Source organism: Mobula birostris, chromosome 1 (assembly GCF_030028105.1).
Source record: "Mobula birostris isolate sMobBir1 chromosome 1, sMobBir1.hap1, whole genome shotgun sequence".
In the NCBI taxonomy this organism is placed as follows: Eukaryota; Metazoa; Chordata; class Chondrichthyes; order Myliobatiformes; family Myliobatidae; genus Mobula; species Mobula birostris.
Window position 1 is genome coordinate 32,574,183 of NC_092370.1, and position 24,569 is coordinate 32,598,751.

Sequence of the window (24,569 nt, forward strand, 5' to 3'; positions counted from 1 at the left end):
TTCAGCTTCACTAAAGCTACTGAAGAACTCACCTGTTATTTCTTTTCTTCTGCCTTCTTCCCTTCTTACAGAGTGGAGTGACATTTGCAATTTTTCAGTCCTCTGGAACCATTCCAGAATCCAGTGATTCTTCAAAGATCATTACTAATGATCTCTTCAGCTACTACTTTTAGAACCTTGGGGTGTCATCCATCTGGTCCAGACAACTTATCTACCTTCAGATCTTTCCAGCTTCCAAGCACCTTCCCCTTAGTAATAGCAGCTATGTTCACTTCTACCCTGACACTCTTGAATTTCTGGCATACTGCTAGTGTCTTCCACAGCGAAGACTGATGCAAAATCCTTTTTAAGTTTGTCCACCATTTCGTTGTTCTTTGTCCTCACCCCCACTACTTCTCCAGTGTCATTTTCCAGTAGTCCGCTATGCATTCTCGTCTGTCTTTATGTATTTTTTTGATACCCTCATGTATATTATTGACTGGCTTACCGTATTTCATCTTTGCTCTCCTTGTGTCATTTTATGTTGCCTTTTGTTGGTTTTTGAAAGCTTCTCAATCCTCTAACCTCCCACTAATTTTTGCTGTCTTTGACTTTCCTTGTCAGCCAAGGTTGCTTCACTTTCCCTTTAGAATACCACTATTTCTTTGGGAGTTATCTATCCTGTGCCTTCCGAATTGCTCCCTGAAACCTCTTAACCTTGGGGTATAGTACATCTGGTCCAGGGGACTTGTCTACCTTCAGAGCTTACAACTCACCAAACACCTTCTTACTAATAATCCAGTCCAGAATTGCCACTCCCCTTGAGGACTCCCAGAAGCTACTTTAAAAAGCTATCTCATAAGCATTCTTCAAATTCCCTCTATTGGGATCCAGCACCAACCTGATTTTCCCAGTCTACCTGCATTGAAATCCCCCATCACTATTTTAACATTGCCGTTTTTACATGCCTTTTCTATCTCCCATTGTAATTTGTATCCCACATCCTGGCTACTATTTGGAGGCTTTTATGTAACTGCCATCAGGTTCTTTTTACCATTGCTGTTTTTTAACTCAACCCACAAGAATTCTACATCTTCCAATCCTATGTCTCCTCCTTCTAAGGATTAGATTATATTTTTTTTAATCAACAGAGCTACCCCATCTCATCTGCCTAGCTGCTTGTCCTTTTGATACAATGTGCATCCTTGGATGTTAAGCTCCCAACCATGATCTTCTACCTAACATTCTATATTCTAGCTTCAAGATCTCATCTCTTTTCCGACCTATGTCATTGGTACCACGATTCCTGGCTGTTCACCCTCGCCCTTTAGAATGCTGTGGACCTGATCTGGGATATCCCTAACCCTGGTGCCTGGGAGGCAAAATACCATCCGGGTTTCTTCTCCACGTTCTCAGTCTCCAGTCTGCTCTTCTAACAATGGAATCTGCTATCACAACTGCACTCCCCTTCTCTCCTCTTGCCTTCTGAGCCACAGAGCCACTCATTGTCAGAGACACAGTCACTGCAGCTTTCCCCTGGAAGGTCGTCTCTCTCCCCCCAACAGTATCCAGAGCAGTATAATTATTATTGAAGAGAACAGCAGGGTACTTGACACTGGCTGCCCATTCCCTTTCCCTTTCCCTTTCCCTCTCCCTCTCCGTTTAGTCCCCTGCTACCTGTCTCCTGAAACTCAGGGGTGATTCACTCCCTTCCTGCTGCTCCTATGTAACACTTCCTCATTCTTGCACGTGAGCCGGAGGTCAACGAGTTGCAACTCCAATTCCTTAAGGCAGTCTCTAAGGAGCTGCAGCTCAATGCACTTCGTACAGATGTGGTTATCATGGCGACTTGAAGTCTTCCAGGGTTACGACATCTCACACAAAAAACATACCACTAATTATGGATCCATTCTTAGCAAGAATTTCCATTTTTTACAATAAATTGTGAAAGTTGGTGAGGTGTACAAGATGATAAGAGACTTTTTCCCAGGACAGAGATGTCTAATACAAGGAAGCATAACTTTAGGGTGTTGGGAGGAAAGTATAGGAGGTTGGCAGATGCAGGTTCTTTACAGAGTTGTAGGTGTGTGGAACATGCTGCCAAGGTTAATGGTAGAGCCAGATTGATTAGAGACATAGGGACTATTAGGCACATGGATGAAAGAAAGATAGGAGACAATGTGTGAGGGATCTTGGAGTAAGTTAAAGGGTCAGTACAACATTGTAGGCCGAGGGGTCTGTATAGTTCTGTATTCTTTGTTCTATGTTAATTCTTTTACATCTCCATTATCCAGATTCTTTCTTTTCCCATTTCTATAGAAGCTCATGCTGTCTGAAGAAAACATTGACAATAAGTCATAGGAGTGGAATTAAGCTGTCTAGCCCAACGAGTCTGCTGTGCTATTCTATCATGGCTGATTTTTTTAATCCCTCTCTCCCCGTAACCTTTGATGTCCTTACTAATCAAGACCTATCAGCCTCCACTTAAAATATACCCAATCACTTGGCCTTCACAGATGTCTGTGGCAATGAATTCCACAGATTCACCACCCTCTGGATTAAGAACTTCCTCCCCATCTCTGTTCTAAAGGTGTATTCTTCTGCTCTGAGGCTGTGCCCTCTGTTCTTTGACTCCCTCACTATAGGAAACATCCTCTCCATGTCCACTCTATCTTGGTCTTTCAATAATCAGTAAGTTACAATGAAATCCCCCTCCATTCTTCTTAACTCCAGCAACTACAGACTTGTTATTTTATTGGCTAGTCATCTCAAAGTTCAAAGTAAATTTATTATCAAAGTACACATGTGTCACCGTGTACAACGCTCCGATTTATTGTCTTGTGGGTATGCTCAATAAATCCATAGATTAATGACCATAATAGAATCAATGCAAGACTGCACCATCTTGGGCAATCAACCAGTGTGCGAAAGGGAGCAAGCTATGCAAATACAAAAGGAAAGAAATAATAATAATTAAACAAATGATCATTATTGAGAGCATGAGGTGAAGAGTCCTTAAAAGTGAGTCCATAGATTGTGGGAACATTTCAATGATGGGTCAAGTGAAGTTGCATGAAGTTATCCCCTTTGGTTCAGGAGCCTGATGGTTGAGGGGTGGTAACTGTTCCTGCACCTGGTGGTATGAGTCCTGAGGGTTCTGTTCCTCCTTCCTTATGGCAACAGCGAGAAGAGAGCATGACCTTGGTGGAGGGGGTCCCTGATGATTGATGCTGCCTTCCCACAACAGTGTTTCATGCAGATGTGTTCAATGGTGGGAGGGCTTTACCTGTGTTGGGCTGGGCCAACCACTTTTGGTAGTATTTTCTGTTCAAGGGCATTGCTATTTCCATATCAGGCTGTGATACAGCCAATCAATATACTCTCCACTACACATCTGTAGGAGTTTCTCAAGGTTTTAGATGTCATACCCAATCTCCGCAGATTCCTAAGGAAGTATAGGCACTGCCGTGCTTTCTTCGTAATTGTAGGAACGTGCTGGGCCCAGGACAGGTCCTTCGAAATAACACCGAGGAATTTAAAGTTGCTGACCTGCTTCATCTCTGATCCTCCAGTGAGGACTGGCTCATGGACCTCTGGTTCCCTTCTTCTGAAATCAGCTCCTTGGTCGTGTTGACATTGAGTAAGAGGTTTCAATTTGTTCTTTTGGTATTACCCTGCGATTGTAGTGAAGACCAGCGGTTCTAAGGTGAAACTTTATTTTAACTAATCAATACAGTCACTAGAAACAGAGTGCTGGCTAGTAAATAGAGTATGATCTAAAATGCCAAGACACAAAGTTATGTTCATTTCATTAAGTGCAAAGCATTCAGTTTGAATGGATATTGAGATTGCATCGTTGTAAAATTCAGTATGAACTCTCCTGTGAACCGTGGACTTTCTGATGTCTTGGAGAAAATATAATTCTACAAATTAGGCCAAACAAGAAATGTAACAGTGAAAAATTAACCAAAGATATAACCACATAACAATTACAGCATGGAAATAGGCCATCTCGGCCCTTCTAGTCCATACCAAACTCTTACTCTCACCTAGTCCCACCGACCTGCACTCAGCCCATAACCCTCCATTCCCCTCCTGTCCATATATCTATCCAATTTAACTTTAAACGACAACATCAAACCTGCCTCAACCACCTCTGCCGGAAGCCCGCTCCACACAGCCGTCACCCTCTGAGTAAAGAAGTTCCCCCTCATGTTACCCCTAAACCTTTGCCCTTTAACTCTCAACTCATGTCCTCTTGTTTGAATCTCCCCCATTCTCAATGGAAAAAGATGAAGTCCCAAAGTGGACTTGCATGTATAATGCTGGAGATAGCAGGTCAGTAGTTCACAAAAAGGTCAGAAATTAAAACAAAATGCTGAAAATACTCAGCAGATTTGATATAGTATTCATAAAGAGAGAAACAAGAGTAAATCAGGTCAATGACCTACATTCAGAATTGAGAAACATTTAAATTTGCAGAGAAGGGATGGAGAGAGTGTTAGAGCTTTATTGTCGTTGCTGAGTCCAACGAGATTGCAGCAGTACTCAATTCAATTACTAAAAACACAATGACTGAATTTAGAATAATGTCCAAGTTATTTAGAGTGATATCTAAGTTACAACTGAATTTAAAAACAAGCAACTCTAAAATTAAGATATAGTGGCTGCCCCATCAAATACAATAATTAAACATAGTGTAGAGAATTATATACATATAAAATCATGTATTGCACTTATAGATTGTCCATAGTGCCTATGGACTATGGGTGGGTGGTGTCATTATTCAGTTGCATGACAGCCCTGGGGGAAAAGCTGTTTTTTTTTCAGTCTGGATGTCCATGCAGAGATGTTTCTGTGTCTCCTGCCAGATAGTAGGAGATTGAATGGGTGATTACTGTAGTGATGTCGTAAACTTCTTTCGATCAACCCGACGCAAAGACACCACACACTACGGTGAATGTAACTTCAACACTTTATTAGCAAGTTACCAGAGAGAACCCTCCTTAAGCAATCTCTTGGTCTGCTCCGGGGGGTCTCTGGCTTCTGAAGCAAATACAGTGCTTTTCATACATATGCAGTCACGTACATAGATACAGGTGGGTTCACCCCCTTAGTTTCTGTACAGATGAGTATCGTTTAACTTAGCCATAAATTGTTTGTGTAACAGCTAACTACCCTTATACAGCCAGACATAAGCTTACCCCTCAGAGCTTCCCACCCTTGAAACAGGCATTCCTTGTAATGCTTATCTAGCAAGCGCTATGTTTCTTACAGCAGTTAATCAAACAATGGTATAAGTTGTTCTTAAGCAAGGACTGAAGTTACACGGGTTGCATACCAAGAATAATATCACCTGCTCAGCTTATCTTGTGAGAAACACTTATGATTCTATGCTTTTTGTCAAAGTCTTAGCCGCTATGACCCATACAAAATAGCCAGGGTCACAAGAGGTCTGTGAGATGATAACTTCTTAACATTACATTACAAGAGGCCTGCGAGATGCTAACTTCTTAACATTATATTACAGTGAGATGAGTCCATCACGATTTTGCAAGCCCACCCCATAGACATTATGAGTTGTAGATGGTTTTCATACTGGTACAGGTTTCCCCCGCCATCCGAAGATAGAGCGTTCCTATGAAACGGTTCGTAAGATGGAATGTCGTAAAGTGAAGAAGCAATTACCATTTACTTCTATGGGAAAAATTTGTGAGTGTTCGCAGACCTAAAAATAACCTACCAAATCATGCCAAATATCACATAAAACCTAAATAACAGTAACATATAGTAAAAGGAGGAATGATATGATAAATACACAGCCTATATAAAGTAGAAATACTTTTCTACAATCATTGCCGCCCTGTTCTCGGAAGCGAAAATCTCGCGGAAGTGCTGTCAGCAGAAACACTCTCTCCAGTAACCTTTAAGCTATGAAGCTGCCAAATCATACCAAATAACACATAAAAATGCTGCCTCTGGGTGTGTAGTCCCCAGCGTGCTGATGATCTCATACATACAGTTCCTTGAGAGCCAGGTCAGTATCAGCCTGTGGCGGAATGTACACCGCTGTGACGATAACAGCCGTGAACTCCCTAAGCAGCCAGTAGGGTCTGCACAGCAGCACCAGGTATTCCAGGTCTGGGGAACAAAAGGATTTGAGGGCATGCACATTCTGGGGGTCAACCAAGCATTGTTGACCATGAAGCATGCCACTCCTCCTGTACTCTTCCCAGTGAGGTGTTTCGATCTGTCTGCCCGGAACAGGGAGAACCCAGAGGGCTCAATGGAATGATCCGGTATCTCCTCTATCAGCCAGGTCTCCACGAAGCACAAAACATTGCATTCCTTTGTTTCCCACTGATAGGAGATTCTGGCTCTCGGTTCACAAAGCTTGTTATCCAGGGACTGAACGTTAGCCTGGAGTATGCTAGGGAGTGACGGTCGATTTGCACGCCGTCTCAGCCTCACCCTTCCCCCTCGCCTCTGGCACTTCTTCTGAGGTAATGGCGGTGTAAGAGATGTGTCTCCCATGGAACGCCTAAGTGTAGGAAAGACAGCACATAGTGGGTAAATGCCATCTTTCCGATGTACAGAAGGGTCAGTCTATCGTATCTGATGTGACTATCAGCTACTTGAACAGAAAATGCTAAGACAATTGTAGAAATTAGTAGTATACTGTAGATTTGGAATAGAGCTCGCAACATGGCTGGCGTATGCAGTGCCATCTTGAAAAGGAGAATTTGTGGAATTTGTTGCCACATGCAGCTGTGGAGGCCAGGTCATTGCATGTATTGAAGACAGAGATTAATAGGTTCTTGATTGGACATGGCATCAAAGGTTACGGGGAGAGGGCCAGGAACTGGGGTTGAGGAGGTGGAAAAAAAAGGATCAGCCATGATTGAATGAGGGAGCAGACTCAATGGGCTAGATGCCCTAATTCTGCTCCTATGTCTTGTTGTCTAACTTAACGTTCCAATGCTTCAGTGTTTGAGCCTGTTCATACCTTCTGATTTCCTGAAGTCAATAATAATTTCTTTGTTCTTTTCTTAAAGTTGAGTGAAAGATTGTGGTGATTGCACAATTTGGAAAATTTCTGTCTGAAATCTATTTCACCTCCCTATAAACAACAGGAATTCTGCAGATGCTGGAAATTCAAGCAACACACATCAAAGTTGCTGGTGAACGCAGCAGGCCAGGCAGCATCTCTAGGAAGAGGTACAGTCGACGTTTCAGGCCGAGACCCTTCGTCAGGACTAACTGAAGGAAGAAGAAGGGTCTCAGCCTGAAATGTCGACTGTACCCCTTCCTAGAGATGCTGCCTGGCCTGCTACGTTCACCAGTAACTTTGATGTGTCTCACCTCCCTATATGCTGTTTTATTGTTGTTTGTAATTAATCCAATCACTGTAGTGTTGTCTGTAAATCTGATGATGGAGTTAGTGGCATAGGCAGAGGCACAGTCATGGGTGAAAGGAATATAAAAGGGCTGGGCTCAGTACACATCCCTGTAGTGCACCAGTGGTCAGGGACAGAGAAGTTGATGTGTAACTTGCCTAGTCTGATTGTCTGGGTGCAATAGGTAAGAAAGTCTAGAATCCAGTTTTAAGTTGGCATATTGACAGATTGTGTAATGTAACAGTCAACTAGCTGGGGAGTATAGTGTTGAAGGCAGAACTGTAGTCAATAAAAAGCATTCTGGTGTATGTGTCCTTATGCTCCAAGTGTTCCAGTACGCTATGGAGATGGCCTCCTTGGTTGATCTGTTTGTCTTGTAAGCAAACTGGTGCTGGTCCAGAGTAGCAGGGATGGCGTTCTTCATGTGGTATATAACTAGTCTCTCTAGGGACTTGACAGCTCTAGGGATAAGTGTAACCAGTCTGTAGTCGTTCAGGCATATTACCGCTGACTGCTTTGGGATTGGTAAGATGGTTGCTGTTTTGAAGCATGCAGGGACCAGAGCAAGGGACAGACAGAGTCTGATGGATTTCAGTAAAAACCTCTACTAGCTGGTCAGCACATTCCCTGAGGACCACTTGGGTATGCCATCTGGTCCAGCTGCTCTGCGTGTCTTGACACTGCAGAAAGTACATCTCGCCTGGTGTGCACAGTGTCAGCAATGTGTGTACTCCTTAGGTGTCAAAGCCTTCATCGCCAGTTCATTGTTGCTCCTGTCAAACTGAGCAAGTAAGTTGTTCAGCTCCTCAGCTGGTGTGGCATTACTGCAGGGCAGGAAATCTTTCCTTTATAGTCAGTGATGGACCTGATGCCTTTTCACATGCATCAGGTTTTATTTTTAGCGTTATTGAAGTGTATCTCTATCTGTTGTTTGTATCTTTATTTGCTGGTTTAATGCCTCCTTTAAAGTTTTACCTGGTCCCAACCCTGAGTAGGTTCCGGACTCCATTGTTCAGCCATAGCTTCTGATTCGTGAATACACGGATGTTTTTATTGCTGGCGACTTTGTCTACACAGTAATTTATATAGTGCATGTGCACGGTGGTATATTCCCTCTAAATCAGGGATTCCCAGCCGTTTTTATGCCATGAATCCCTACCATTAACCGAGGACTCCAGGTTGGGAATCTGCTCTGTCAGTTCCTAAATGGTGTGTTGCTTAGCAGGCCAGCAAGTTCTACTCTGTGAACTTGAAGCAGTCCTGAAGCCATGAGATGGCTCCCTCAGGCCATACTGTCACTTTTTGGTTTTGCCTTACTTATCACTCAGCTGTAGGCTGGAATTAGGAATAAATAAATAGATCAAGTGGTTAGAGTTGAGAAATCGGCAGATGATGGAAATCCACTCAACACAGATAAAATGCTGGAGGAACTCAACAGGCCAAGTAGCATCTGTGAAACATAGGAAACAGTCTACATTTCAGGCCGAAACATCAACTGTTCACTCATTTCCATAGGTGTTGCCTGGCTTGATGAGTTCCTCTGGCATTTTGTGTGTTGAGTGGTTAGAGATGTAATGATAGAGACTGGTATGGATGAGGAGAGGGCACTGAAGGCTTGTTACTGGTAATTAATCCTTCTGGAAGAGGTGTAAGTGGAAGGACAGCAGGGAGCAGTAACTGCTGGAACAGTGAGAAATGGAATATAACAGCTGCCAGAAAACTGAGCAATGCTGGTAATACACCAGGTAAAGCTTTGGTCTAGCCAGTGAGCTAGATCAAATGGAAGCTGAAGAAATTCTTTGCATGTTTGAGTGGAGCCACGGACAACACCAGTGTTGCCAATAGTCAAGAAGCATCTGTCAGGATCTGTAGTGATTTTAAGACAGGGGTCCCCAAACTTTTTTGCACCACGGACTGGTTTAATATTGACAATATTCTTGCAGACCGGCCGACGGGGGGTGGGGGGTGGGATGTTCAAGTAGGGTTGCCAACTTTCTCACTCCCAAATAAGGGACAAAAGTAGCAGCCAAATACAGGACACTTGTGTTTACCCCGAGAAAGACTACCATGACCACAAAGCCTTGTGCGGGCACCTGTGTGCGCATGCGTGATGTGCGCATGTGTGTACGTGCCAATTTTTTTCCTACAAATCGGTTTTGGCTTACACTGTACATACATTAATTCTATTTTATATAGGCTGTGTATTTATCATATCATTCCTGCTTTTACTATATGTTAGTGTTATTTTGGGTTTTGTGTATGATTTGGTAGGTTATTTCAAGTTCAACAGTGCATGACAGGGAATGAGGAAAGGTGCAGCTGACTCATATCATTTCATATCGCCAAATCATATCGTTTCCTCGCAGCCCAGTAGCACATGCTTTGCGGCCCGGTGGTTGGGGACCACTGTTTTAAGGTTACCATCAGCTCAGTACTGAAAGTTGATCAATACCCCTCTGCCTAGGATAGAGGATATCTTTGCAAGCCTTTCTAGAGGGAAACACTTCAGCAAAGTGGATTTAGCTGAGGTCTACCTACAGATGGAGATGGAAGTAGCTTCCAAAGTGTTTCTCACAAACACTCAAAAAGGGCCATATTTGGATTTGTCAATTACTATAACAGGTTCCTGTCAAACCAGACTACTGTTCTCCACCTCTTGAACTCATTACTACAGATCAGGAAGAAATGGCAATGGAAAAAACATCGTGAGGCAGCTTTCAGAAAAGTAGAGGAAAAGGTGATGTCAAACACTGTACTCACAGTTTGTTTCACAGCCACAAGTTTCACCTGTCAAGCAGAATGACTCCCCGTATCAGGAATGAAATTATCCCACAAGAGTAAGAAATCGTCCACAGTGATTGAATCTTGATGCCTGAATTGGACAATTAAAAATTTTAGAATTGGTAGTTGTATGTGTAGTATACTGTGTATGGGGTGTCCAGGGAGGGGTAGCACCTCTGGTGCCGGTTTGTCGTACTCCACCCAGGGGCAGCTCATCTACCTTTGGTTCCCACCCACCACCTAGCTCTCACCTGTGGCTCCGAGTAACTGCAACAATGGCCACACCCTGGTACACCGCTTCGAAAGGCAGACTAAACAAGGTGAGGGTGGCGAGGAACTTCTGACCCCGGTGAGATAGGGGTGTGCCTAACTCAGCATGCGAAGCCAGTTGCAGCAGACTGGGTGAATGAGATCAGCTACAAGAACCAACAGCCAAGAAGGAGGTGCTGCAACGCTTCACGGGAAGTGAAGGGCATGACAAGGCACAGAAGCTGTCATGGCTATCCACTGCTGCAGAGGAAGTCTTCAGTTGCGACGATTTTTTGTACCATTGGACCAAGATTTTTGAGGTCCAGGTTGTGGAACTGTCCCAGTGCAATGGCTTTTTCACGATAAAACTCCTCCTGCACGGGTTTACGTCATCGTCTGAAACGATGGACAACCGACACACATTCAGTGTAACAGATGAGATGTATTCTATATTGAATTGGAGTTTATAGCTAAGCAGGATGGGGTGTTATTTAATGTTTCAGTACTATTTGAGTATATTGTAAATACATTGTTTGATTAAGCGTTCTTGGCTGTTACAAGATTCATTACAGATTATATGTAAATGTACATGAATGGCATACGTCAGCAAGCCAACACATCATATGTGTACACCTCACCAAACCAAAAATGGAACATACACTCTGTCCTAGCTCCCATATTTTTATTTCAAGAGACAGTGTACTGTTAAGGACAAGACTCAAATCAGTGTTGATGAGCTGAGGGATCATAGCTCCCTAAAAGTGGCTGCACAGCTCGATAGGGTAGTTACAAAGGCATATGGCATGCTTGCCTTCATTAGTCAAGACATTGAGTTCAAAAGTCAGGAAGTTGTGTTATAGTTTTATGTAGCTAGGCCACATCTGGAGTTTTGCATACAGTTCAGTTCGCCCCATTATAGGAAGGATATCAAGGCTTCCAAGAAAGTGCAGGTTTACCAGGATGTTGCCTGGATTAGAGGGCGTGCGCTATAACAAGAGTTTGGACAAATTGGGTTGTTTTCTCTGGAGCAGCAGAGGCTGAGGGGAGAACTGATAGAGGATTATAAAATTTTGAGAGGCATAGAGTAGACAGACAATTTATATTTTGTACGGTTGAAATGTCTAATACCATAAGGCATGCATTTCAGGTAAGAGGAAATAATTTCAAAGGAAATGTGAGGGGCAAGTTTTTTTTATACAGAATGATGGGTGCCTGGAATGCACTGCCTTGGGTGGTAGTAGAGGCAGATACATTAGGGACTCGTAGATAGGCATATGAATGTGAGAAAAATGGAAGGACATGGACATTGTGTTGACAGAAGGGATTAGTTTAATTGGCCTTTTAAGAACTATTTGGATTGGCACAACATTGTGTGCTGAAGGGCTTGTTCCCGTGCTGTACTATCAAAGTCATTGGTATGTAGCAAAGAGTAACATCTGCAAATATTTTGAGAAAACAAAAGGAACAACAGTGAGATGATATATTTGCATCCCTGATTAACCACAAGCCACTTGTGTAATACTTCTAAAAGTTGCTGGTGAACACAGCAGGCCAGGCAGCATCTCTAGTAAGAGGTACAGTCGATGTTTCGGGCCAAGACCCTTCGTCAGGACTAACTGAAAGAAGAGATAGTGGGAGGGGGAGGGATGGAGCCAAGAGCTGGACAGTTGATTGGCAAAAGGGATATGAAAGGATCAAGAGATGGGAGGCCTAGGGAGAAAGAAAAGGGGAGGGGGAAGCCCCTTTTTTCTTAGTATTTCCGTGATAATCAGTTCCATTGCAGAGCATACAGTCAATGGACTTTGCAGTTCTCTATCACCAACTTTTTTCTTTTTAGTGAATAAAAATATACTGAGTCCTCCATTGGTCGGGGTCAACCATAGATATTGCGTGCCAGTTGTCTATGTGACATGCAGGCCAGCGCAATATGATATGGAGAGCTAGCTGTTGCCCATGCAGCAGGCTCCCCCTGTCTTGGCAGCTGATGAATCCAAAGGAACGGCAGAGACCGATACAGTTTGGCACCAGCAGTGTCACAGAAGTTACCAGTCATCATTGAAAACAACTGAGGATTGTCCTAGGGACTCCAGCTCCGGATTTTTCCTCAGGGATTACTCCCGAAGCCTGCTCCATAAGCGGGTATAGCCTCAAGGCAGCAGACGTTTGAGATCAGAGTTTTTCTTCTCCCAGATAAGCTGCCAACCACAGCTGACGAGCCCCATCTGCCTGAAGATAAAAATATAAACACAAGAGATTATGTAGATGGATTCCACAAATCCAGAGCAAAACACACGAAATTCTGGAGGAACTCACCATCAGACCCTTCAACAGAATAAAAATGTAAGGCTTTATTCAGCTGTATGGCTCCATTTGAAACAAAATAATTGGAAATGGAGCTGCAGTTGTAATTTGTTTACACTATTTTTAAAAACCTAGATAAGTTGTCAGTATTTGGATTTTGAATTGGACTTGGGGAAAGTTTTTAAATGTTTAGCAATCACTAATCAAACATTTTAAGCAGTGGTATATACAGGTTCTCAATCAAAATTTCTTTTAAGTAACAGTTCAGGTTTTGTATTTGAGCAGAGACTAATATGAAGGGTAATTATAATGTATCCTTGAAGTTACCGAGCAGTAAAAATTGTCATCCATGTTGGATTGTCTGTACAAAATAATTCTAATTCTGATAATTACCATTTGAGACAATTTTAGACTGCTAACACCGACTATCTTGCTGGCAAACATACAGTCTCTAGTAAATAAAATCGAAGATCTCAGAGCTAGAGTGCTGGACTACATGCGTCCTTTGTTTCACAGAATCCTGGTTAACCCCTTCCGTACCGGATTCAGCGATTCAGATCGACAGGTTTTCTGTACACCATCAGGATAGGACAGTCGAGTCTCTCAAAAACAGAGGTGGTGGTGTATGCCTCATGATCAACGCCTCTTGGTGCACATTTCTGCTCACCAGACCTGGAATGTCCCACAATTAAGTGCCATCCATTTTACCTACTGCGAGAGATTTCAGCAATCATTTCGGTAGCGGTGTACATGTCACCTCAGGCCAATGTTAAGCAGAATCTAGATGATCAACATGCAGGAAACAACACACCCTGATGCCTCCACCATTACTTTGGGGGATTTTAACCAGGCCAGCTTAGTGAAAAAAATCACTAAATAATTGCCATTAACAAATCACTTGTAGTACTAGAGGAAACAACACACTGGACCACTGTTACACCACCATCAAGAGTGCTTACCGTGCTATTCCGTGACTCATTTCAGAAAGTCTGATCACCTGGCTGTACTTCTACTTCCTGAGTGTAGGCAGAGACTGAAGTCTGCAGAACCAGTAGTGAAGATCAAGAAGATATGGACAAGTGAAGCACAGGAACACTTACAGCAGGGGTCCGCAACCTTTTTTGCACTGCGGACCGGTTTAATATTGACAATATTCTTGCAGGCCGGCCAACGGGGGGTGGGGGTGTTCAAGTTCAACAGTGCGTGATAGGGAATGAGGAAAGGTGCAGCTAACTCATATTGTTCCATATCGCCAAATCATATTATTTCCTCGTGACCCGGTAGCATGTGCTTTGTGGCCCGGTACCGGTCCACGGCCTGGTGGTTGGGGACCACTGACTTAAAGGACTGGTTTGAATCGGTGGACTGGATTGTGTTCAGGGATTCATCTTCAAATCTGGATGAATATGCCATAGATGTTACTGACTCATTAAAACCTGTGTGGCTGAGTGTGTGCCTACAAAAGCGTGCTCTGCATGCCCAAACCAAAACCCATGAATAAACTAGGAGGTATGTCGTCAACTGAGGATTAGACTTGTGGCATTTAAGTCTGGTGATACAGGTCTTTACAAGAAAACCAGATATGACTTGTGGAAGACTACCTCAAGAGCAAAGAAACAATTCTGAGCCAGGCTGCAGGCAACACTGGATGCAAGTGAACTCTAGCAGGGTTCGCAGGGCATTACTTCCTACAAAGTAAAACCCAGTAGCATGAATGGCAGCGATGCTTCACTACCTGAGGAGCTCAATGCCTTCTATGCCCACTTTGAAAGGGAGACTATAACTACAGCTGTGAGGATCCCTGCTGCACTCGGTGACTCTGTGATCTCTGTCTCAGAGGCTGATGCTGGCCTGTCTTTAAGGAGGGTAAACCCTTGCAAGGCTATGGAGTACCTCGTAAGGCTCTGAAGACTTGTGTCAACCAACTGGCAGGAGTATTCAAGGACATTTTCAACCTCTCACTGCTGCAGGCAGAAGTTCCCACCTGCTTCAAAAAGGCAACAATTATACCAGTGCCTAAGAAGAGTGGTGTGAGCTGCCTTAATGACTATCACCCAGTAGCACTCACGTCTACATTGATGAAATGCTTTGAGAGGTTGGTCATGGCTAGAATGAACTCCTGCCTCGGCAAGGACCTGGACCCACTGAAATTTGCCCATCGCTACAATAGGTGTATGGCAGACACGATCTCAATAGCTCTTCACATGGCCTTGGATCACCTGGACAATACAAACAACTATGTCAGGATGCTGTTCATTGAATATAGCGCGGCGTTTAACACCATCATTCCCACAATCCTGATTTTAGGTTACAGAACCTGGGTCTCTGAACCTCCCTCTGCCATTGGATCCTCGACTTTCTAACCGGAAGACCACAATCTGTATGGATTGGTAATATCTGCTCCTCGCTGACTATCAACTTTGGTGCACCTCGGAGATGTGTGCTTAGCCCACTGCTTTACTCTCTTTATACCCAAGACTGTGTGGCTAGGTATAGTTCAAATACCATCTATAAATTTGCTGATGATATAGCCATTGTTGGTAGAATTTCAGATAGAGATGAGAAGGCGTACAGAAGCGAGATTTACCAACTAGTTGAGTGGGTGTCGCAGCAACAATCTTGCACTCAGTGTCAGTAAGACTAAAGAGCTGATTGTGAACTTCAGGAAGGGTAAGACGAGGGAGCACAGTCCAGTCCTGATTGAGGGATCAGGTGTCGAGGGTGAGCAATTTCAAGTGCTTGGGTGTCAAGACATCTGAACATCTCTAACCTGGTCCCAACGTATCAATGCAGCTATAAAGAAGGAAAGACAGTGGCTATATTTCATTAGGAGTATGAAGAGATTTGATTTGTCAACTAAAACACTTGAAAACATCTATAGATTACCCTGCAGAGCATTCTGACAGGCTGCATCACTGTCTGGTATGGGGGGTAGCTGTTGCACAGGACTGAAAGGAGCTACAGAAAGTCGTAAAATTGGTTCCATCATGGATACTAGCCTCCATAGTATCCAAGACATCTTCAAGTAGACATCCATTATTAAAGACCCCCATCACCCAGGACATGCCCTCTTCATTGTTACCGTCAAGAAGGAGGTGCAGAAGCCTGACGGCACACACTCAGTGATCCAGAAACAGCTTCCTCCCCTCTGCCATCCGATTCTTAAATGGACATTGATCCCATGAGCAGTGCCTCACTTTTTAAAATATATATTACTTCTGTTTTCACACTATTTTCAATCTTTTCAATATATATTTATATATTTACTGTAATTAATTTATTTATTTCTATATCATCATGTATTGTATTGAACTGTTGCTGCTTGGTTAAAAATTTCGCAACACATGTCAGCGATAATAAACCTGATTCTGAGTTAATTAATACTATTCTAGAGTAAGATAACACATACAATAGTATTTATTTTCTGTTTTATACTTTAGATGCTTTCCTTTGGATGAGTGAAGACATTTAAAATCACTATTTTTAAATCTAGCTAGTATCACTCCATAAATAGGATTACATAAAAAGATGTACCGGGAATGGATCTGCAGTTATTACTTATGTTACTTTGTATGTGATAGACACACAAAACTAATTTGACAGATTTTTCAGGTCTAGTCTGGAATCAGCTTGCTCAACATTGGGTTCTAAAATGTGATTAGCTCAGCCATTGAAGCTTCCTCAAATAGTTCTGTTTGATTAGATGCTTCAAATTTTGTATAACTGGATAACTAAATGAGTGGAAGATTCAACCCACCTCAGCTCATTATTCCAGAAAGACTCTCCCAGGGTATTAATACTAAAATTCCCATGATAGAAAATGATAGATTATTGACCAGGAATGTTGACTCTGTTTCTCATTCCACCAGTATGATACAGACACAACCTGCTGAAGGCTCTAGCATGACACATCAAAGTTGCTGGTGAACGCAGCAGGCCAGGCAGCATCTCTAGGAAGAGGTACAGTTAACGTTTCAGGCCGAGACCCTTCGTCAGAAGGGTCTAGCATTTTCTGTTATTACTCCATATGTTCAGTATCTGCAGCTTTTCAATTATTTAGACTATAATTATTTTCTTCTTCAACTTTGTAAAAAACACATGCTGCTACCTACTTCTAATCCTTTTGATCCTTGCAGTCCTTAAGAATGATATTTGTACCTCTTCTATCCAGCACCAAAGTTGGATGGATCTCTTTAAACTACTTGCCTCTCCTTCATTTTTAAAATCCAAAATATGGTTGAAAATTTATCTAAAGAGACCTTAGAAGCATGGAAAGGAGTAGCTGGCAACTTCTTTGGCTAGACACGGTTACAAATAAAGCCAGAAATGAATGCTTTAAGGAATTGCATGAACTTGAAAATCTGAATCAACTAATAATTCTGGCTGATGGAATGGAAGGAGAAGAAAGATGCATTGCAAACTGAAGATAAAAATTCAGAACATGATGCAGGATGTTAGACGGAGTGGTAGATCTGGAAAACGTCAGAAATAGGAAAGGTTGAACCCATAAAAGGATTTACATGATGGGATGGGAATTGAAAGTTTGTTTTTATTTAACACAATTGGATGTGATGTATGGGTTGGATAAAGGCAACAGTTAACTTTCAAAGAGGCTAGGAAGCCAGGTAAACAACATTTTTGTTTACATAGAAGATGTAAATTTCAGCATGACTTAAACTGTGTCTTCAGTCATTCACCCAACTTACTTTTAAGCCAATCAACTTTTAACCCTCTGGAATGAAGAATTTACAAAGTTACAAGTTCTGCTTGGTAGATGTGTTGGCTAAAAATGAATTCACACCTTTAGTTACAGTAATTGCTCTTGTATATACATTGAAGGTTCATAATTCCATGGAAACAACTCAACAGTTTACGGGAAACTTACCATTTTGTTTTTCCTCCTTTTAGGGCCCCAGCAGAAGGTTTGCTTTTGAAGAATTGGTAGCACATCTCTGAGGGAAATGGGCAAGTATTTTCCTGGTGTTTTATTTATTTTTGTATCAGTATTTGCTAGATGTACAAGGTGAATCAATGTGCAATAAAATCATATAGTGGTCTAAGCCAAGGAAGTATCCTGCAAAATAAATTTTATATTTTGTTTAATATTACACAGTTTTGATCTTGTTGAATGTTTTGTGCTGATTTGAATGACAAATAGGATGTCAGATGGTAACAGCAAAAGTGTTATATGATAACCTAAATTTCATTGCTCACATTCCCCAATAGGTTGATTGCCAGATTTCTTTACTATCCTTGATCAATTTTTGTCATGTTTTTTGTAAGTTTTTTTAAATTGCTTTCAGGCAACGAGTGTTTGAGTTTTCAAACACTTGCTGCTTGCCCTTTTGTTTTAAAATTGCAGGAGGAGTGGAAGATAGTTATGTTTGTTCTGGTGTTTAAGAAAGGCTTTAACAATAAGTGAGGAAATTATAGACCAGTAATCCTGACATAAGTTGATGGATAAATTATTGAAAGATATTCTAAACGACTGGATATATAACTATTTGAATAGACAGACTGATTAGCGATAGTCAGTAAGGCCTTGTGCATGCAAGGTCATGTCTGACCAACCTTGTACAGTTTTTCAAGGCAGTTACCAGGAAAGCTGATGAAGGCAAGGCAGTGGATGTCGTCCACGTAGACTTTAGAAAGGCTTTTGACAAAGTTCTAATGGGTGGTTGTTCAAGAAAGTTCAGTCGCTTGGCATTCAAGATGAGGTAGTAATTGGACGTTGGCTTCGTGGGAGAAGCCAGAAAGCAGTAGTAGATGGTTACCTCTCTGACTGGAGGACTGTGACTAGTGGTGTGCCACAGGGATCAGTACTGGGTCCGTTGTTGTTTGTCATCAATATCAGTGATCTAGATGATGGTGTGGTAAACTGGATCAGTAAATTTGCAGATGACACCAAGATTGGAGGTGTAGAAGACAGTAAGGAAGGCTATCAAAGCTTGCAGTGGGATATGGACCAGCTGGGAAAATGGACTGAAAAATGGCGGATGAAATTTAATGCAAACAAATGTTGCATTTGGGAGGACAAACCAAGGTAGGTCTTACGTGGTGAAAGGTAGGGCACTGAGGAGTACAGTAGAACAGAGAGATCTGGGAACACAGACCCATAGGTTCTTGAAAGTGGTGTCACCGGCAGATAGGGTCATAAAGAAAGCTTTTGGGACATTGGCTTTCATAAATAAAAGTACTGAGTATAGGAGTTGGGTTGTTATGTTGAAGTATATAAGACATTTGTGAGGTAGTTTTGGTACCTACCTGCAAGCAAGATGTCAATTTCCCTGGAGCATAGAATAATGAGAGGAGATTTGACAGAGGTTTGACAAAATTCTGAGCGGTATAGATAGGGTAAATACAAACTAGCTTTTTCCACGGAGGTTGAGGGATACTGGAACTAGAGGTCATGGGTTAAGGGTAAAAAGTGAAATGTTTAAAAGGAAAATGAGGGTGATGAGAGTGGAACAAGCCACCAGTGGAAGTGGTGGATACAGGTTCGATTTTAACATTTAAGAGAAATTTGGATAGGCACGTGGATGGGAGTGGAATGGAGGGCTACGATCCAGCAGATAAATAGGTTGGTGCAGACTAGATGGGCCACAGGGCCTGTTTTTGAGCTGTAGTGTTCTATGACTCAGTTGTATCTGCTTTGTAGTAGCCTCTGTCTCACAAAGTAGAAATTAGAAACACAATACTAGTGAATTCATTCTTACAGTATTAAACATTTTCAAATCTGATGAATTTTAGTGGATTTAAATTGATTTAATTAAATGAACCATAGAATTTTTAAGCTAATATTATTTTAACATCTTACAGATGGCGAAGAGAGAACTTATGGAGGCTGCGAAGGCCCAGATGCTATGTATGTGAAGTTGATTTCATCTGATGGTCATGAATTTATTGTGAAAAGAGAACATGCACTGACATCTGGCACTATTAAAGCTATGTTGAGTGGCCCTGGTAAGTTAATGATTTGGATTTAATGATGTAAGGTACAGTAGCTGGATCTTATACATTTGGAAGGCGCAATCCCTTCAGTCACTTTCTTTTCAGTTACTTCCTACTCCCTCCTGTGGAATAGGAGACTATATAATTTCCCAGTGTTATTAAATGAACTACCTTTATTCATAAGACAGGTTCCAAGAATATCACAACATTTGAACGATTTCTGCTATAGTTGTAAACACCGAGCTTTACAGAAATACTTTCAGGACAAAATTTTCCTTAATCTTTCAGCAATGAAACTAACTTAAATTTAGTGGGGAATAAAATCCATAAGATGGGGATTCCAGATAAATTTATTTTTGCTGAAATGCAATGATTTTACAGTGCAATTTTGCAAAGTTAAACAAAATTTAAAGTATGGGTTTTAAAGCCTAGGATAAACTTCAAGTTAGTATTTGGATTGTAACTTATCATTTATAAAACTCTACCACTAAAATTAAATTTTGAGGTTTTGCTGTAGAATGAAAGTACCCCTTTACTGTCGGAATACAGCTGAAAGTCGGAATGGTTAAAGCAACATCATGGTGAAGTTGCTAGGCAGGTATTCTGGCAGAGTTCTCAATTATAGCTGTCTGAAAGGATAACCAAGTTAACTTGCCTTTCAGTCTTAGAGTTGCCTTTAGGGTTGTTCCCACTGCCATCTCCATAAGAAAGACGAAGCACAGAACAGGTTGCTGCCAAAGCAACGGTGTGGGAAGGCAGATTTTTTTTTATTGCTGGCTTGTTTTGATTATGTATTTGAAAACAGTAGAAATGTGCATCCTTCCAATTTGTTGGTATAACTTATATTTATATGGGTTTCAAAATGAGCAAGTCTTTATAGTTTTTTTTGAAAAATAAAGAATATCCATCTAAAGCAGATGTTGAGAATTAATTTAACACACTATTTTGATATTTATTTTTAATTTTTCAGGTCAGTTTGCTGAAAATGAAACAAATGAAGTAAATTTTCGTGAGATTCCATCCCATGTGCTGTCAAAAGTATGCATGTATTTTACCTACAAGGTTCGCTACACCAACAGTTCTACAGAGATTCCTGAATTTCCAATTGCCCCAGAGATTGCACTGGAATTGCTGATGGCTGCAAACTTCTTAGATTGTTAGAAAATAAAAATGTAACTTATAATCCAATGTGAGGTGTTAAACTTCTGTATTTAACTACTTGCAGAATTAATAAGTGACTTTAAAATGGTGTTGCATTTATGTCTTGATAGCTCACCAAAATTTTTTCTTTTAATGGAGATGTTTTTTTTTCAAGCGTAAAGTAAAGGTAATGGGATTCCTTTAGCTTCTTGTACATGACGTGAATTAGTTGTTTTCTCCTATCTCATGATGTTCCATATTGGTGTGCAGATGGTTTCCAGCTTCCCCGTTTTTCAAGAAAAATGAACAATTGTACCGCAAATATCCACACTTTTCTGTTATGATGTTGATACAAACTTCAGCTGAATTTCTATCCGGTACCCCTATAGGATTGACAAGTAATAAACTGTCTTTAAAAACGGTAACCATATTGTATTAGTATGTAACTTTGTTTGTGCTGCACCACAACATGAGACTTCTATCATGAATGAAATCTCAGTTTTCTAGTAGGTTGACAATGCAACAAGTTTATTTTATGTATGTCTTTATACTGCATATGAAATTTGCTATTAACTGCATTTATCTTGAATTTTCATTTCTCCATGTAGATGGCAAAATATTTCACCAAAAATCTAATCTTTCCACAAAGGGAGAGCATGCTCAAAAGTTAAATGCAAAAATTATCAGAAATGCTTTAGTTTCATTTTGGGAAAAATAAATCTTTGACCAATCACGGACTTTTTTTGGTCGGGGTGGGTGAGGTGGAATTGTGGAAGAAAGCAGGATATCTTGATGTATTCGTCCATTACTTCTGATAGTATCATGTAGATTTTTTTTATGGACGTGGTGAGCTTTTGTTTACAAGTTGAAGAACATCAGTCATACAGAATGGAATGCACCTGTTTTTACTCCATCAGCAGTGTCATACATGTAACTAAGCTATGAATATATGCCAAGAAGAGGAAAACCCCTTTTTGGCTCTTGTTTGTTATGTGCCGTGTTGTATGACGTAATGATCATGGTCTTTCTATGACTATGATTGTTCTTGGCAAATTTTTCTACAGAAGTCCTTTGCCATTGCCTTCAGAGCCTATCTGCCTTGCGTCAGTGGTTGCTTAACCAAGACTCGTGATATGTGCAGCTGCTCATATGACCATCCATCTCCTGCTCCCATGGCTTTGCGTGATACTGATCGGGGGAGAGGGGGGCTAAGCAGGTGCTACACCTTGCCCAAGGATGACCTACAGGCTAGTGGAGGGAAGGAGAGCCTTTGGTAGAGACGCATCTCCACCCCGCCACCCAACCAGTGCAAAAGATATATTTATTCCCCATGCTTAAATGCCCTTGAGTAGTTGATATTGGGGCACCTTCTTGAATTGTTGCTGTCCTTCTGTGGAAGTTACTTATACAATGTTGTTGGACAGGGAGTTCCAGGATTTAGACCCAGTGACATTAAAGGAACAATGATATATTTTGAAATCAGAATGGTATACTTCAAGAGCACATATAGGTGGTGCTGTTCCCATGGATCAGTTGCCCTTGTCCTTTAAGATGGGGGCCACGGATCTGGAAAGTGCTGTCAGACCACCTAAACTGAATACCTTAAACAACCACAATAATATCTACCTGTGGGTTACTACAACAATTAGAGTGTTTTCTTCTTGATATGCTTTGAATTAAGTTTTATTTGGACTTGTTGATACCACACTTAGTCCGCTCCTACCTTGATAATATGGAAAGTCACACTGTCATATGACCTCTGGATTCATCTTTCAGATCAATGTTTGGACAAAGACTATGATGAAATCTCGAGTTGAGTGCTCCTTGTGAAACCCAGATAGGCAGTGGTGATAGGTTATTTGTAAATGTCACTTGACAACACTGTTGATGATATCTTCCATCACAATGCTGATCATTGAGAGGAAAATGAATGAACAATAGTTAATTGAATTTAACTTTTCCTCTATTTTTGAGGACAGGTCATAACCAAATTCCACATTGCTGATTGCAGCTCTTTTTATTATATACTTTCTCTGGAAGGACAACCAGATCTTTCATTCTGGATGTGGCTTTCCGGTCCCTTGGTTTTTGTGGATAAAATCAATAATTTATGCATACAACAGTAATTCTGCAGATGCTGGAAATTCAAGCAACACATGTAAAAGTTGCTGATGAACGCAGCAGGCCAGGCAGCATCTCTAGGAAGAGGTGCAGTCGACGTTTCAGGCCGAGACCCTTCGTCAGGACTAACTGAAGGAAGAGTGAGTAAGGGATAGCCCTTCCTAGAGATGCTGCCTGGCCTGCTGCATTCACCAGCAACTTTTATGTGTGTTGCTTGCAATAATTTATGCATGATGGGTTTGTAGCAAATAGTTATTTGAATTGATACATAAGTCTGCATATACTACACAAAGCTTTATGTAGGAACATCAATTGGTTGCACCAGTTTCAAAGGGAGGGAAAACTACTACACATGCTACATTTAACAGGACTAACTGATTTATTGGAGGACCCGTCAAGAATCTGAATGAAAGCCTAACATTAGAACTGTCAGACACACACCCAATTGAATCTGCTCAGTTTTCAAATTTGACCAGCATAGGATCTTGAACACTTCAATATGCTGTTTGTCTTTTTAAAATGTTTTTGTCTCTGTGCTGTTAGTGTGATGTGCTTCTTGCATGGTTATATACTATTGAAATTATAGAACCTCCTTAAAAGAATTATGTAGTAAGGCAATTGAAAGCTGCGTGATTATATAACATATAAAGAAAATGTACAAGTATAAAAAGAAGTTTTGATGTAACATTGCTTGCAGCACAGGGCAATGGAAAAGGAACTCCATGACACTAGGCCGAAGCTTGGCTCAGGAGAATGACGAACCTCTGGACACATGCACTGAGCCAGTACACTCCTCATTGAATTGAGTGGAGCAGAAATAGGTTCCTCATGTGCCTGCTAAATCAGATGGCACAAGGACAGAAAACCCATGGAAAGGAATCAAGGAAGAGTAATAACACCTTTTGTTGTTTCTCTGTTTAAGTCTTTTAAATTATTTTAACTGAGTTAGTGTTTTAATTCCTGAAATATTTCTAATAGTTCTGAAAAGTTTTTGAATGCTTCAATGAAAAAAGACACGATATTTGATATCTGCGTTGATCTCGAGAGTTGGCAAGCCAGTGTTAAGGCATTGCTGGCTGTTAAAGCCATTCTGGGAATGCAGTCAGCCCCTTGAAAGGTCTAGTAGTAAGATTTCATCTTAGTATTTTCACATGTTTACTATTGAGATGGTAAGTTGATGAACCATGCTAGTCACTCAAGTAACTTCAAAAATAAGATGCCATTTTATAGAATTTCTGAACAGCTAGCGTGGAATCTTAGGCCACGAATGAAGTTATGTTTAAGCAAAAGATGCTTCCTGCATAAAATCTCCACTAGAAGACCTCAGCCTTCATTTCTCCCAAGAACTAAGGATTGAATTTAACTTTTTTTAATGGTGCTAGCAACTATATTTGGATGTAATAGAAATGGTTAACAGGAAAACTAAAGACTCTAACAAATTATTCTAATGCTTGATCATCTTCATTCTTCATTATGTCATCTAAAGTTCTACTGCATCTTGACTTGCAGTAATTCACTCATCACTCATTACCCCAAGGTTTTCTGTCTGTCTTTGGTACTTGTATCTCCTTATCTCTGCTGTTGCTTTCTGGAATTCTACAAATTCTTAATAGCGATAAATTTAATCAGTCACTTTCTGTTGGTAGATAA

At 41.2% G+C, this 24,569-nt stretch overlaps 1 protein-coding gene across 4 annotated transcripts in view; it reads left to right on the forward strand.

Moving 5' to 3' along the window:
• LOC140195382 (elongin-C) overlaps positions 1 to 21,223 on the forward strand; it is a 31,549-nt gene extending 10,326 nt beyond the window's left edge. For 3 of the 4 annotated variants that reach the window (XM_072253598.1, XM_072253607.1, XM_072253623.1), the window contains 3 exons: positions 17,616 to 17,672; positions 19,527 to 19,670; positions 20,629 to 21,223. In XM_072253598.1, the coding sequence (XP_072109699.1) occupies positions 17,669 to 17,672; positions 19,527 to 19,670; positions 20,629 to 20,819 (339 nt within the window). In that variant the 5' untranslated portion in view covers positions 17,616 to 17,668 and the 3' untranslated portion in view covers positions 20,820 to 21,223. Of the gene's footprint in view, positions 1 to 16,576; positions 16,668 to 17,615; positions 17,673 to 19,526; positions 19,671 to 20,628 lie in introns of all 4 variants that reach the window. The other variant, XM_072253615.1, reaches the window with a different exon arrangement.
• Positions 21,224 to 24,569: the final 3,346 nt, after the last annotated feature.